Source organism: Nerophis ophidion, linkage group LG20 (assembly GCF_033978795.1).
Source record: "Nerophis ophidion isolate RoL-2023_Sa linkage group LG20, RoL_Noph_v1.0, whole genome shotgun sequence".
NCBI lineage: Eukaryota > Metazoa > Chordata > Actinopteri > Syngnathiformes > Syngnathidae > Nerophis > Nerophis ophidion.
The window spans coordinates 19,540,024-19,554,794 of record NC_084630.1 but is presented as its reverse complement, the minus strand read 5'-3'; the positions used below and the strand labels follow the sequence as shown (position 1 = coordinate 19,554,794).

The following is a 14,771-nucleotide window of genomic DNA, read 5'->3' as shown; positions in this document are numbered from 1 at the left end:
GAATCTGGGGATGTTGTGTCCTCCGGACCAAAGACGAAAAGAACCATTCAGATTGTTATAGACCCAAAATTCAAAAACCAGCATCAGTGATGGTATGGGGGTGTATTAGTGCCCAAGGCATGGGTAACTTACATATCTGTGAAGGCACCATTAATGCTGAAAAGGTACATACATGTTTTGGAGCATGATATGTTGCCATCCAAGCAACGTCATCATGGACGCCCCTGCTTATTTCAGCAAGACGGTTCCAAGCCACGTGTTACAACAGCATGGCTTCACAGTAAAAGAGTGTAGGTACTAGACTGGCCTGCCTGTAGTCCAGACCTGTCTCCCATTGAAAAAATGTGGTGCATTATGAAGCCTAAAATACCACAACAGAGACCCCTGACTGTTGAACAACTTAAGCTGTACATCAAGCAAGAATGGGAAAGAATTCCGACTGAAAAGCTTCAAAAATGTGTCTCCTCAGTATATATTGGTATCGGTTGATATCGGAATCGGTAATTAAGAGTTGGACAATGTCGGAACCGGCAAAAAAGTCTTCATTGGACATCTCTAATTTATAAATAAATCTTCAAATAGTTGACGATTCAATGATTCAATTATTGGATTCGACCGTCAAAAGAGAGAATTTTGTTATATTTCACACAGTACAGAATGATAAACGTATAAATGATTCCTGCTGACATGGCATCCGATTAATGTTGGTATCGGCCGATACTCAAGGCTCAAATTTCAGTATCGTATTGCAAGTGGAAGAAGTTTGGGACAGCCCAAAAGCTCACACAATCATTAACGGCATGTCCGCAAGATTATCTGGTTCCCATCTATCATTATTTGCACAGGACAATCCTATTTGTGTTGAGTAGAACTGTCAGGTGACCATTGAGAGCGTCACAGAGGACTGGAAATGTTGTCGAGTATGACAGACGTGATTTAGAGTCACTCCAGGCGACATGAAGACAATGATAATAAACCTTGAACTCGAAGTAGACACACAGCTCACCTCCAGATCTGGGTAGCCGAGCACCACAAGCTGGGCACAGGCGTTGATGTCGTCACCTTTGATGAAAGAGAGGTCCAGTCCACCAACCCGCTCCAGGCCTGAGAAGTCCGGGTTCTTCTGCCAGGCTTGTGTGTCCTCCTCCACCACTTCCTGTCTGAGACGGTCCTGCTCGCTGCACGACGACGACATGTTGGATAATGTGCATCACTTCACTTGAAATCAAACCATGACATATTTGCACACATTTGTTGCACCTGACTTCACCTACGGTTGCAGAGTCGGTCGGCTCAAACACTTGGCGGGCATACAAGCACTCGAGCAGCAGAGTGGACTCAGCCAAACTGCATCTCGGTAATATTACTCATTTCAATGCCAACAAAGCACGCATACTTGATAGAAATCATACATTCAGGCTTCACTTTTCTAAGTGCACTAGCTCTATGCTCACTTACATTGGATTTGCCATAGACATACCATATATACATATATATATATATATATATATATATATATATATATATATATATATATATATATATATATATATATATAAATATATATATATATATATAAACCCCGTTTCCATATGAGTTGGGAAATTGTGTTGGATGTAAATATAAACGGACTACAATGATTTGCAAATCCTTTTCAACCCATATTCAGTTGAATGCACTACAAAGACAAGATATTTGATCTTCAAACTCATAAACTTTTATTTTTCTGCAAATAAAAATTAACTTAAAATTCCATGGCTGCAACATGTGCCAAAGTAGTTGGGAAAGGGCATGTTCACCACTGTGTTACATCAACTTTTCTTTTAACAACATTCAATAAACGTTTGGGAACTGAGGAAACTAATTGTTGAAGATTTGAAAGTCAAATTCTTTCTCATTCTTCTTTTATGTAGAGATTTATTCGTTCAACAGTCCGGGATCTCCGCTGTCGTATTTTACGCTTCATAATACGCCACACATTTTCGATGGGAGACAGGTCTGGATTGCAGGCGGGCCAGGAAAGTACCCGCACTCTTTTACTACGAAACCACAGTGTTGTAAAACGTGGCTTGGCATTGTCTTGCTGAAATAAGCAGGGGCGTCCATGATAACGTTGGTTGGATGACAACATATGTTGCTCCAAAACCTGTATGGACCATTCAGCAATAATGGTGCCTTCACAGATGTGTAAGTTACCCATGCCTTGGGCACTAATACACCCCCATACCATCACAGATGCTGGCTTTTACACTTTGCGCCTATAACAATCCGGATGGTTATTTTCCTCTTGGTTCCGGAGGACACCACGTCCACAGTTTCCAAATATAATTTGAAATTTGGACTCGTCAAACCACAGAACACTTTTCCACTTTGCATCAGTCCATCTTAGATGATCTCGGGCCCAGCCAAGCCAGCGGCGTTCCTTGGTGTTGTTGATAAATGGGTTTTGCTCTGCATAGCAGAGTTTTAACTTGCACTTACAGATGTAGCGACCAACTGTAGTTACTGACAGAGGTTTTATGAAGTGTTCCTGAGCCCATGTGGTGATATCCTTTGCACACTGATGTCGGTTTTTGATGCAGTATCGCCTGAGGGATCAAAAGTGTCATATTGTCATCGCTTACGTGCAGTGATTTCTCCAGATTCTCTGACGTTTTGGTGATTTTACGGACCGAAGATGGTAGAATCCCTAAATTCCTTGCAATAACTCGTTGAGAAATGTTGTCCTAAAACTGTTCGACAATTTGCTTACAAATTGGTGACCCTGGCCCCATTCTTGTTTTTGAATTACTTAGCATTTCATGGAAGCTCTTTTTATACCCAATCATGGCACCCACCTGTTCCCAATCATTGTATTCCGTTTATATTTACATCCAACACAATTTTCCAACTCATATGGAAACGGGGTTTGTGTATATATATATATATATATATATATATATGTATATAAATATATATATATTTGTGTATATATATATATATATATATATATATGTATATATATATATGTATATATATATATATATATATATATTTATTATATATATATATATATAGCCACCTCAGTAACTTTTCTTTTTCTTCTATGTCCCACTCTCCCTTGTGGAGGGGGTCCGGTCCGAGGGGGTCCGGTCCGATCCGGTGGCCATGTACTGCTTGCCTGTGTATCGGCTGGGGACATCTCTGCGATGCTGATCCACCTCCGCTTGGGATGGTTTCCTGCTGGCTCCGCTGTGAACGGGACTCTCGCTGCTGTGTTGGATCCGCTTTGGACTGGACTCTAGCAACTGTGTTAGATCCATTGTGGATTCAACTTTCACAGTATCATGTTAGACCCGCTCGACATCCATTGCTTTCCTCCTCTCTAAGGTTCTCATAGTCATCATTGTCACCGACGTCCCACTGGGTCATTATTGTCACCGATATCCCACTGGGTGTGAGTTTTCCTTGCCCTTATGTGGGCCTACCGAGGATGTCGTGGTGGTTTGTGCAGCCCTTTGAGACACTAGTGATTTAGGGCTATATAAGTAAACATTGATTGATTGATTGATTGATATACAAACCCCGTTTTCATATGAGTTGGGAAATTGTGTTAGATGTAAATATAAACGGGGCTTCACGGTGGCAGAGGGGTTAGTGCGTCTGCCTCACAATACGAAGGTCCTGCAGACCTGGGTTCAAATCCAGGCTCGGGATCTTTCTGTGTGGAGTTTGCATGTTCTCCCCGTGAATGCGTGGGTTCCCTCCGGGTACTCCGGCTTCCTCCCACTTCCAAAAACATGCACCTGGGGATAGGTTGATTGGCAACACTAAATTGGCCCTAGTGTGTGAATGTGAGTGTGAATGTTGTCTGTCTATCTGTGTTGGCCCTGCGATGAGGTGGCGACTTGTCCAGGGTGTACCCCGCCTTCCGCCCGATTGTAGCTGAGATAGGCGCCAGCGCCCCCCGCGACCCCAAAAGGGAATAAGCGGTAGAAAATGGATGGATGGATGGATGAATATAAACGGAATACAATGATTTGCAAATCATTTTCAACCCATATTCAGTTGAATATGCTACAAAGACAACATATTTGATGTTCAAACTGATAAACTTTTTCTTTTTGTTGCAAATAATCATTAACCTTAGAATTTGATGCCAGCAACACATGACAAAGAAGTTGGAAAAGGTACTGATAAAGTTGAGGAATACTCATCAGACACTTATTTGGAACATGCCACAGGTGTGCAGGCTAATTGGGAACAGGTGGGTGCCATGATTGGGTAAAAAAACAGCTTCCCAAAAAATGCTCAGTCTTTCGCAAGAAAGGATGGGGCGAGGTACACCCCTTTGTCCACAACTGCGTGAGCAAATTGTCAAACAGTTGAAGAACAACGTTTCTCAAAGTGCAATTGCAAGAAATTGAGGGATTTCAACATCTACGGTCCATAATATCATCAAAAGGTTCAGAGAATCTGGAGAAATCACTCCAATAAGCGGCATGGCCGGAAACCAACATTAAATGACCGTGACCTTCGATCCCTCAGACGGCACGGTATCAAAAACCGACATCAATTTCTAAAGGATATCACCAAATGGGCTCAGGAACACTTCAGAAAACCACTGTCACTAAATACATTTGGTCGCTACATCTGTAAGTGCAAGTTAAAGCTAGACTATGCAAAGCGGAAGATATTTATCAACAACATCCAGAAACGCCACCGGCTTCTCTGGGCCGAAGATCATCTATGATGTACTGATGCAAAGTGGAAAAGTGTTCTGTGGTGTGACGAGTCCACATTTCATATCGTTTTTGGAAATATTCCACATTGGGGAAGCGAACCATCCAGACTGTATCGGCACAAAGTTCAAAAGCCAGCATCTGTGATGGTATGGGGGTGTATTAGTGCCCAAGGCATGGGTAACTTACACGTCTGTGAAGGCACCATTAATGCTGAAAGGTACATACAGGTTTTGGAACAACATATGCTGCCATCTAAGCGCCGTCTTTTTCATGGACGCCCCTGCTTATTTCAGCAAGACAATGCGGAATGTAGTTGAGATAGGCACCAGCGCCCCCCGCGACCCCAAAAGGGAATAAGCAGTAGAAAATGGATGGATATATAAACATTTAACATTAAAGTTAATGTACCAATGATTGTCACACACACGAGTTGTGACGAAATTATTCAGCATGTGTTACAACAGCGTGGCTTCGTAAAAAAAAAGAGTGTGTGTACTTTCCTGTCCCGCCTGCAGTCCAGACCTGTCTCCCACGGAAAATGTGTGGCGCATTATGAAGCGTAAAATATGACAGCAGAGACCCCGGACTGTTGAACGACTGAAGCTCTACCTAAAACAAGAATGGGAAAGAATTCCACTTTCAAAGCTTCAACAATTAGTTTCCTCAGTTCCCAAACGTTTATTGAGTGTTGTTAAAAGAAAAGGTGATGTAACATAGTGGTGAAAATGCCCTTTCCCAACTACTACTGACTAATAATACTCATTTCAATGCCAACAAAGCAAGCATACTTAATAGAAAACGTACACTGGGGCTATCCATCCATTTTCTACCGCTTATTCCCTTTCAGGGTCGCGGGAGGCGCTGGCGCCTATCTTAGCTACAATCGGGCGGAAGGCGGGGTACACCCTGGACAAGTCGCCACCTCATCGCAGGGCCAACACACCCTGACAGACAACACTCACACTCACATTCACACACTAGGGCCAGTTTTTTTAGTGTTGCCAATCAACCTATCCCCAGGTGCATGTCTTTGGAAGTGGGAGGAAGCCGGAGTACCCGGAGGGAACCCACGCTTTCACGGGGAGAACATGCAAACTCCACACAGAAAGATCCCGAGGCTGGATTTGAACCCAGGACTGCAGGAACTTCGTATTGTGAGGCAGACGCACTAACCCCTCTGCCACCGTGAAGCCCACACCGGGGCTACACTTTCCTAAATGCACTAGCTCAATGCTCACTTACATTGGATTTGCCATAGACATAGTACTGATTAGCATTAAATATTTTATACTGCAATTTCAGCACCTTCAAATTTGGTAATAAAAACTACAACCATGTAGCAGGTTACAATAAAACATCCATCCATCCATTTTCTACCGCTTATTCACTTTTGGGGTCGCCGGCGCTTATCTCAGCTACAATCGGGCGGAAGGCGGGGTACACCCTAAATACATAACTTCCATAATAATCCCTTTGTAGGGCGTAAAAAATACTAAAGTCAATAGACTAGAGTCATCTTAATGGCAAACACTACTCCTTGATGAGTAGGGATGGGAATTGAAAACTGGGTTAATTCCTTGGAATTACATGCCATTTTTTCCAAACATTTCCCTTAACGGTTCCTGCATGTGAGGATGACATCAGACAGCAACGTTGCGTTGCCTGGGCGGAAGAAGCGCACCAAAGTTTGATCGTGGCAGTGACAAAACTGTGCCATGCACTTTATACTTACAAACAACTATCTGCACGGTTGCTCTTGGGACCTTAAGCGGCTTTGAAATTGCTCCAAGTGACTTTCCTGACTTGTTCAAATTAATGATTAGGTTTTTTCAGATCTGTGCTGAGTTCCCTTGACTTTCCCATTGTCCCGTTTGTAACCACGTCTAATGACTTCATCAAATGAGCTCTACTTAAATGGGCTGAGAGAAGTCAACAGGTGACGTCAATTATAATCACTCACATGAAGTTAAAAGGCCATGCCACAAAGCTTATTTGATTGTAACTTATTCCACATCCCCAACATTGATCGTGTATGTTGCTGTATGTATACTTTTGACCCAGCAAATTTGCTCACATTTTCAGTAGACCCATAATAAATTCATAAAAGAACCAAACTTGATGAATGTTTTCTATGACGAACAAGTATGCGCTCCAATCATACTTACCAAACCTCCCGATTTTCCAGGGAGACTTCCCGAATTTTAATGCCCTTCCAGAAAACCTCCCGGTGTAACCACTCTCCTGAATTTCTCCCGATTTCCACCCGGATAAACAATTTTGGAGGCGTGTCTTAAAGCCACTGCCTTTAGCGTTCTCTACAACCTGTCGTCACGTCCGCTTTTCCTCCATACAAACAAGTGAATGCAAGGCATACTTGGTCAACAGCCATACAAGTCACACGGAGGGTGGCCATATAAACAACTTTAACACTGTTACAAATATGCGCCGCACTGTGAGCCCACAACGAACAAGAATGACAAACACATTTCGGGAGAAGATCCGCACCGTAACACAACATAAACACAACAGAAAAAATACCCAGAACCCCTTCTAGCACTAACTCTTCCAGGACGCTATAATATACACCCTCCTACCACCAATCCCCGTCACCCAACCCCTCCCCACCCAAAAAAAGATGAAATAACTGTTTTATATTCTCCTTTCTTCAAAATAGCCACCCTTTACTCTGACTACTGCTTTGCACACTCTTGGCATTCTCTCCATGAGCTGCAAGAGGTAGTCACATGAAATTGTTTTCACTTCATAGTTGTGATGCCTTCAGTGACAATCGGGAAAATTAAGAAAACGCATTAAAAAGTACACAGTCTACGACGTCATCTTTTGTACTCATGTTTGCTTAACAGCAGACGTCATTATTTAAGTCCTTTATGACTGGATAACTAACTATTGCCACACATCACCTCGTATTTTCTCTTTCATTTCCAAAATGTCCAATTTAAAAAGAGGAAGTGACATAGGATGAACACGGAAGTAGAAATGTAAAAAAAGGCAGTCTGACCTTTGCCACTGCTTGACTAAATCCTCCGGTGAAGACATTTGTTGACAAACACTCGTGTGAAAGAGACAAAACTAACATGTGGAAAGAAAAGCAGTTCTTTTCCAATCCACTTCCGTGTCATGACGTCAGAGGGACCGTGGCGCCTCCAATGGACATTACACTGGGAAACACTGCACTCTAGTGGCTATAAAGAAAATGACAATAACAACAACACAAACACAGGTATATACTACTGTTTCGATTGCAAAATAACTGGAAAAAATATTTCTGCGTCACTTTCTCTAGTTTGAGTGTTTTTTGAAGTTGATAATAAAGTAAACAGTTGACGAATGAAGACGTTATGATTCATTTTCAATGCACACGCAATGGCTTAAATTGGAACGTTGCCCCCACCAATATGGCCGCCATGTTGCTTAGAAATAAGTAAGAAATGTCCGGTTGGCGCCTCAACCGGACATTACAGGGGGAATATTGCTCTCTAGTGGCTATAAAGAAAATTACAATAACAACAACACAAACAAATATACCGTATTTCCTTGAATTGCCGCAGGGCATATAGTATGCGCCTGCCTTGAATTACTGCCGCGTCAAACTTGCTTCGCAAAATAATTAGCCGATGCTTAGTATTACCGCCTGGTCAAACTCGTGACGTCACGAGTGACACCATGAATTGATTAACGTGGACCCCGACTTAAACAAGTTGAAAAACGTATTCGGGTGTTATCATTTAGTGGTCAATTGTACGGAATATGTACTGAACTGTGCAATCTACTAATAAAAGTATCAATCAATCAATCAATCAAAACACTTCCCCTGTCATCATTTTCAAAATGGAGGAGGCTGATTTCAATACCGGTAATTTTAAATCGCATAAGGGAAGAAGATTAAGAGCTATTCAGTAGGATCTAAGGTCCAAATTTACATCACACTCAAATTTTTACCGCATGCCTTTGGTAAGTGTCGGAGTGAGAAGAGGTTTTAAAATAATTAGCGCCCTGGCGGCAATTCAAGGAAATACGGTATATTACTGTGTCTTGATTGCACAATAACTGAAAAAATGTTTATGAGTTACTATTTCTAGTTTGAGTGTAGTTTTGTTTTGAAGTTGATAGTAAAGTAAACGGTTGACAAATTAAGTTGTGATTCATTTTCAATGCACATGCAATGGCTTAAATTGCAATGTCGCCCCCACCAATATGGCCGCTTGTCACGCCAAATTTCTTCCCCCTACAACCCCGCCCCCCCCCACATTTACTTCCGGGGTCATGATTAATACAGACGGTTTTTTTTTAACGCTATATTATAAAAAATATAACGCTATATTATGAAAATACATAAGCTTTGTTAACGTTGTATTATAAAAAAACACCAAAAAAAACAAAAACAATTTACAAACACAAGCTATGGGAAACGTGAGGAAACTTAACCCCGGAAGTAAATGCGTCATCCCATAGTTTGTGTTTGTAAATTGTTTTTTTAATGTTATTTTTTTATAATATAACGTTAAAAAAACGTCTGTATTTTTATAATGTAGTGTTATATTTTTACAATATAGCGTTAATAAATTGTCAGTATTAATCATGACCCCGGAAGCAAATGGGGGGGAAGGTTTTTGTTTGGGGGAAGAAATTTGGCGTGACAGCGCCTCAACCGGACATTACAGGGTGAACACTGCTCTCTAGTGGCTATATATAGAAAACGACAATAACAACACAAACGCGGGTATATATTACTAATAATAATCGTGACTGCACAATAACTGAAAAATATATTGTGCGCGCCACTTTTTCTGGTTTGAGCGTAGTTGTGTTTTTAAATTAATTATAAAGTTTTTTTTTGATTGATTGATAATTTCATTAGTAGATTGCACAGTTCAGTACATATTCCGTACAATTGACCACTAAATGGTAACACCCGAATACTTTTTTCAACTTGTTTAAGTCGGAGTCCACGTTAATGAATTCATGGTAATTGATGAGTTGCAAATGAATAAGTTATGATTCATTTTCAGTGCACACGCAATGGCTTAAATTGCAATGTTGCCCCCACCAATATGGCCGCCATTTTTGCATGTTGTTTAGGAATAAGTAAGAAATGTCCGGTTGGCGCCTCAACCGGACATTACAGGGTGAACACTGCATTCTAGTGGCTATAAAGATAATAACAACAGCAACACAAACAGGTATATATTACGGCGTCTCGATTGCACAATAACTGATAAAAAAATTTGACTTTTTCTAGTTTGAGTGTAGTTGTGTTTTGAAGTTGATAATAAAGTAAACGGTTGTCGAATGAAGAAGTTATGATTCATTTTCAATGCACACGCAACAGCTTAAATTGCAACATTGCCCCCACCAATATGGCCGCCATGTTGGCACGTTGCTTATTAATAAGCAAGAAAGGGAATAATTGTAAAGATTTTTCAAATCGATATTTTCTTATTTGTGAGACCACAGAGTTAAGATCAAACGACAAAGGTCATACTTCAGAAAATATTCAATATTTTGTGAGATATGGTAGGAATGTTGCCCCCATCAATGTGGCCGCCATGTTGGCACGTTGTTAGGGAAGAAGGAAAACAAGGAATTATTGTAGGGATTTTTCAAAATGATATTTTATTATTAGTGGGACTACAGAGTTTAAATTAAAAAAAACTAAATTCATACTTGAGGAAATATTCAATATTCTGTAAGGTATGGTTGGAACAATTTTTTTTTTATATATCTTAGTTGTAAATAAATGTGATTAAAAGTCCACTTAGATTGAAGTCACTCTTTTCTGACAATAAAGTCCTTAAAAACATCCAAACAGTTCCCTTAAGGTTTTATATATGTGATCTAAGAACAAAACCCCAAACCAGTGAAATTGGCACGTTGCAAATCCTTTTAAAGTTGTATTCTCTTGAATTGACTGCGAAGACAAGATATATAATGTTGGAACTGAGAAACCTTTTTTTTTTCTTTCTTTTTTTTGGGGGGCAAATAATCATTAACTTGGAATTTAACTGCAGCAACACATTACAAAAAATTTGTCACAGGGGCATTTTTACCACTGTGTTATAAGGCCTTTTTTTTTTTTTTTTTTTAACAACACTCAGTAAACGTTTGGGAACTGAGGCCGGGGTCTCCGTTGTGGTATTTTAGGCTTCATAATGTGCCACACATTTTCAATGGGAGACAGTTCTGGACTGCAGGCAGGCCAGTCTAGTACCTGCGCTCTTTTATTACAAAGCCATGTTGTTGTAACACGTGGCTTGGTCTCATCTTGCTGAAATAAGCAGGGGCGTCCATGATAACATTACTTGGATGGCAACATATGTTGCTCCAAAACCTGTATGTACCTTTCAGCATTAATGGTGCCTTCACAGATGTGTAAATTACCCATGCCTTGGGCACTAATACACCCCCATACCATCACAGATGCTGGCTTTTCCACTTTGCGCCGATAACAATCTGGATGGTTCTTTTCCTCTTGGGTCCAGAGGACACGACGTCCACAGTTTCCAAAAACAATTTGAAATGTGTACTCGTCAGACCACAGAACACTTTTCCACTTTGCATCAGTCCATCTAAAATGAGCTCGGACCCAGCGAAGCCAGCGACCTTTCTGGGTGTTGTTGATAAATGGCTTTGGCTTTGCATAGTAGAGTTTCAACTTGCACTTACAGATGTAGCGACCAACTGTAGTTACTGACAGTGGTTTTCTGAAGTGTTCCTGAGCCCATGTGGTGATATCCTTTACACACTGATGTCACTTTCTGATGCTGTACCGCTTGAATGGATTGAAGGTGAGGCATTCAATGTTGTTTTTTCAGCCTTTCTCCATATTCTCTGAACCTTTTGATATCACAGACCCTAGATGGTGAAATCCCTAAATTCCTTGCAATAGCTGGTTGAGAAATGTTGTTCTTAAACTTTTTGATGATTTGCTCACACATTTGTTGACAAAGTGGTGACCCTCGCCTCATCCTTGTTTGTGAATGACTGAGCATTTAATGGAAGCTGCTTTTATACCCAATCATGGCACCCACCTGTTCCCAATTAGCATGTTCACCTCCCTGACTAGACTAAAATGAATGCAGCAATGTATAGAGACATGCTGGATAAAAAACAATGCTTTCTACTTTTCGTCCAACCTGATGGAGCTTGAGAGGTGTTGGAAAGAGGAAGGGGCGAAACTGCCCAAAGATAGGTGTGCCAAGCTCATGCATCATATTAAAAAAAAAATAATAAACACCTTGAGGCTGTAATTGCTGCTAAAGGTGCATCAACAAAGTATTGAGCAAATACTGAATATTTTTGCAAATGTGATTTTTGTTTTGTTTTGATAACTTTGCAAAAAATAACCTTTTACATTGTTATTATAGAATATTGTGCGTAGAATTTTGAGGAATAAATGAGTGGGATCTCACTCCTCAGCCTTCCCGGTAAGGTTTATTCAGGTGTACAGGAGAGGAGGCTACGCCGGATAGTCGAACCTCGGAGTCAAGAGGAACAGTGTGGTTTTCGTCCTGGTCGTGGAACTGTGGACCAGCTCTATACTCTGGGCAGGGTCCTTGAGGGTGAATGGGTGTTTGCCCAACCAGTCTACATGTGCTTTGTGGACTTGGAGAAGGCATTCAACCGTGTACCTTGGGAAGTCCTGTGGGGAGTGCTCAGAGAGTATGGGGTATCGGACTGTCTGATTGTGGCGGTCCACTCCCTGTACGATCGGTGTGAGAGCTTGGTCCGCATTGCCGGCAGTAAGTCTGAGGGTTGGACTCCGCCAAGGCTGCCCTTTGTCACCGATTCTGTTCATAACTTTTATGGACAGAATTTCTAGGCACAGTCATGGCGTTGAGAGGATCTGGTTTGGGGGCTGCAGGATTAGGTCTCTGCTTTTTGCAGATGATGTGGTCCTGATGGCTTCATTTGGCCAGGATCTTCAGCTCTCACTGGAACGGGTCGCAGTAAAATGTGAAGCGACTGGAATGAGTATCAGCACCTCCAAGTCCGAGTCCATGGTTCTCGCCCGGAAAAGGGTGGAGTGCCATCTCCGGGTTGGGGAGGAGACCCTGCCCCAAGTGGAGGAGTTCAAGTACCTAGGAGTCTTGTTCACAAGTGAGGGAAGAGTGGATTGTGAGGTCGACAGGGGGCGTCTTCAGTAATGCAGACGCTGTATTGATCTGTTGTGGTGAAGAAGGACCTGAGCCGGAAGGCAAAGCTCTCAATTTACCGGTCGATCTTCGTTCCCATCCTCACCTATGGTCATGAGCTTTGTGTTATGACCGAAAGGATAAGATCACGGGTACAAGCGGCCGAAATGAGTTTCCTTCAGCGGGTGGCGGGGCTCTCCCTTAGAGATAGGGTGAGAAGCTATGTCACCCGGGAGGAACTCAAAGTAAAGGCGCTGCTCTTCCACATGGAGAGGAGCCAGATGAGGTGGTTCGGGCATCTGGTCCGATCAGCAGGAGGCCACGGGGAAGACCCAGGACACGTTGGGAAGACTATGTCTTCCGGCTGGCCTGGGAACGCCTCGGGATCCCTTGGGAAGAGCTGGCTGGGTAGAGGGAAGTCTGGACTTACCTGCTTAAGCTACTGCCCCCGCAACCCGACCAAGCTTGGATAAGCGAAAGAAGATTGATGGATGGATAAATGAATGTATTCTATTTTGGAATAAAGCTGTCACATAGCAAAAATATGAAAGCTGTGAATACTTTCCGGATGCACTGCAATAAAGTTCCCAAAACAAGAAGTGAAGTGAATGATATTTATATAACACTTTTCTCTAGTGACTCAAAGCACTTTACATAGTGAAACCCAATATCTAAGTGACATTTTTAAACCAGCGTGGGTGGCACCGGGAGCAGGGGCGTAAGGAGTCTTGCCCAAGGACACGAAGGCAGTGACGGGGATCGAACCTGGAACCCACAAGTTGCTGGCACAGCCGCTCTACAAACCGAGCTATACCGTCCCCAAACAAATTTAAGTATAGCTGTTTTCTTTGGATTATATGCAATGTATTGTGCAATATCAAACACAAAGGATACAAGTCTATATGTATATATGTCATTATTCAAGTTTAATGTTTTCAAAAAAACAAATGAAAAGGCGCAAAGTTGTCATGATTTAGTTTTTCCCCCGTTATTTTTTTTCCACATGATAAGAGATATGCAAAGCAGAAAAAAAACAAAGATGTTGAAGAATAAGGAAAAGTTCATAGCCCTCATGAGATCATTGAAAAATGTCCACGTCTTGGAAGTCCGAGATGCAGGATCGGGAGATCTCAAACACCCAACTCACCCAGAAACAGAATACTGGATGCAAGAAGACAATTATGCCCATGGCTTCAATTCTCAGCTCTACAAATGTCAAGTCCACGGTTAGAGACACAAACTATCTCAAGTGCTTGGGTCAGCCCATCTCTTTAAAGCAGGTCTACCCAACTCATTACATCATGCCAAGGACCTGCCACACCTGGACAGATCAGTAAAAAGATCATTTATTGATCTCGAGGGAATATATTCAGAAACGATGGGTTGATTGGCGAAGCTATTTATTGGCAAACAACTATTTACTCTTTTTAAATCAAAATGACAAAAGAAAGTACCCAAATGACCCTTACTTTAAACTGATAACATGCACAAAAGTTGACACAAACAGGTCTGAATGGCTAATCAAGGTTCCAATCCTCACCTCTGACTTGTTTGTTTGTAATTAATGTGAGATTATAAAAGGTCAGTGAGTTTCTAGGCTTCTGACAGACAATTGCATCTTTCATCCAGTTCTGCACGGATGTTTCTGGATTCTGAGTCATGGGGAAGGGAAAAAGAATTGTCAAAGAATCTGCGAGAAAAGGTAATTGAATTGCATAAAACAGGAAAGGGGTATAAAAAGATATCCAAGGGATTGAGAATGCCAATCAGCAGTTTTCAGACACTGATTAAGAAGTGGAAAATGAGGGATTCAGTTAGACCGGCAAAGATTTCAGCCACACTGCCAGGAAAATTGTTCCAGATGCAAAGAAAAATCCACAAGTAACCTCAGCTG

General features: G+C 41.7%; 1 protein-coding gene across 9 annotated transcripts in view; it reads right to left on the bottom strand.

Moving 5' to 3' along the window:
• The window catches only part of LOC133538833 (endonuclease V-like), a 200,710-nt gene extending 192,842 nt beyond the window's left edge, over window positions 1-7,868 (bottom strand). For 8 of the 9 annotated variants that reach the window (XM_061880668.1, XM_061880669.1, XM_061880662.1 and 5 more), the window contains exons 1-2: window positions 7,744-7,868; window positions 1,007-1,178 (exon numbers count right to left, since the gene is read on the bottom strand). In XM_061880668.1, the coding sequence (XP_061736652.1) occupies window positions 1,007-1,178; window positions 7,744-7,781 (210 nt within the window). In that variant the 5' untranslated portion in view covers window positions 7,782-7,868. The remainder of the gene's footprint in view (window positions 1-1,006; window positions 1,179-7,743) is intronic. The other variant, XM_061880670.1, reaches the window with a different exon arrangement.
• Between the last annotated feature and the right edge of the window lie 6,903 nt (window positions 7,869-14,771).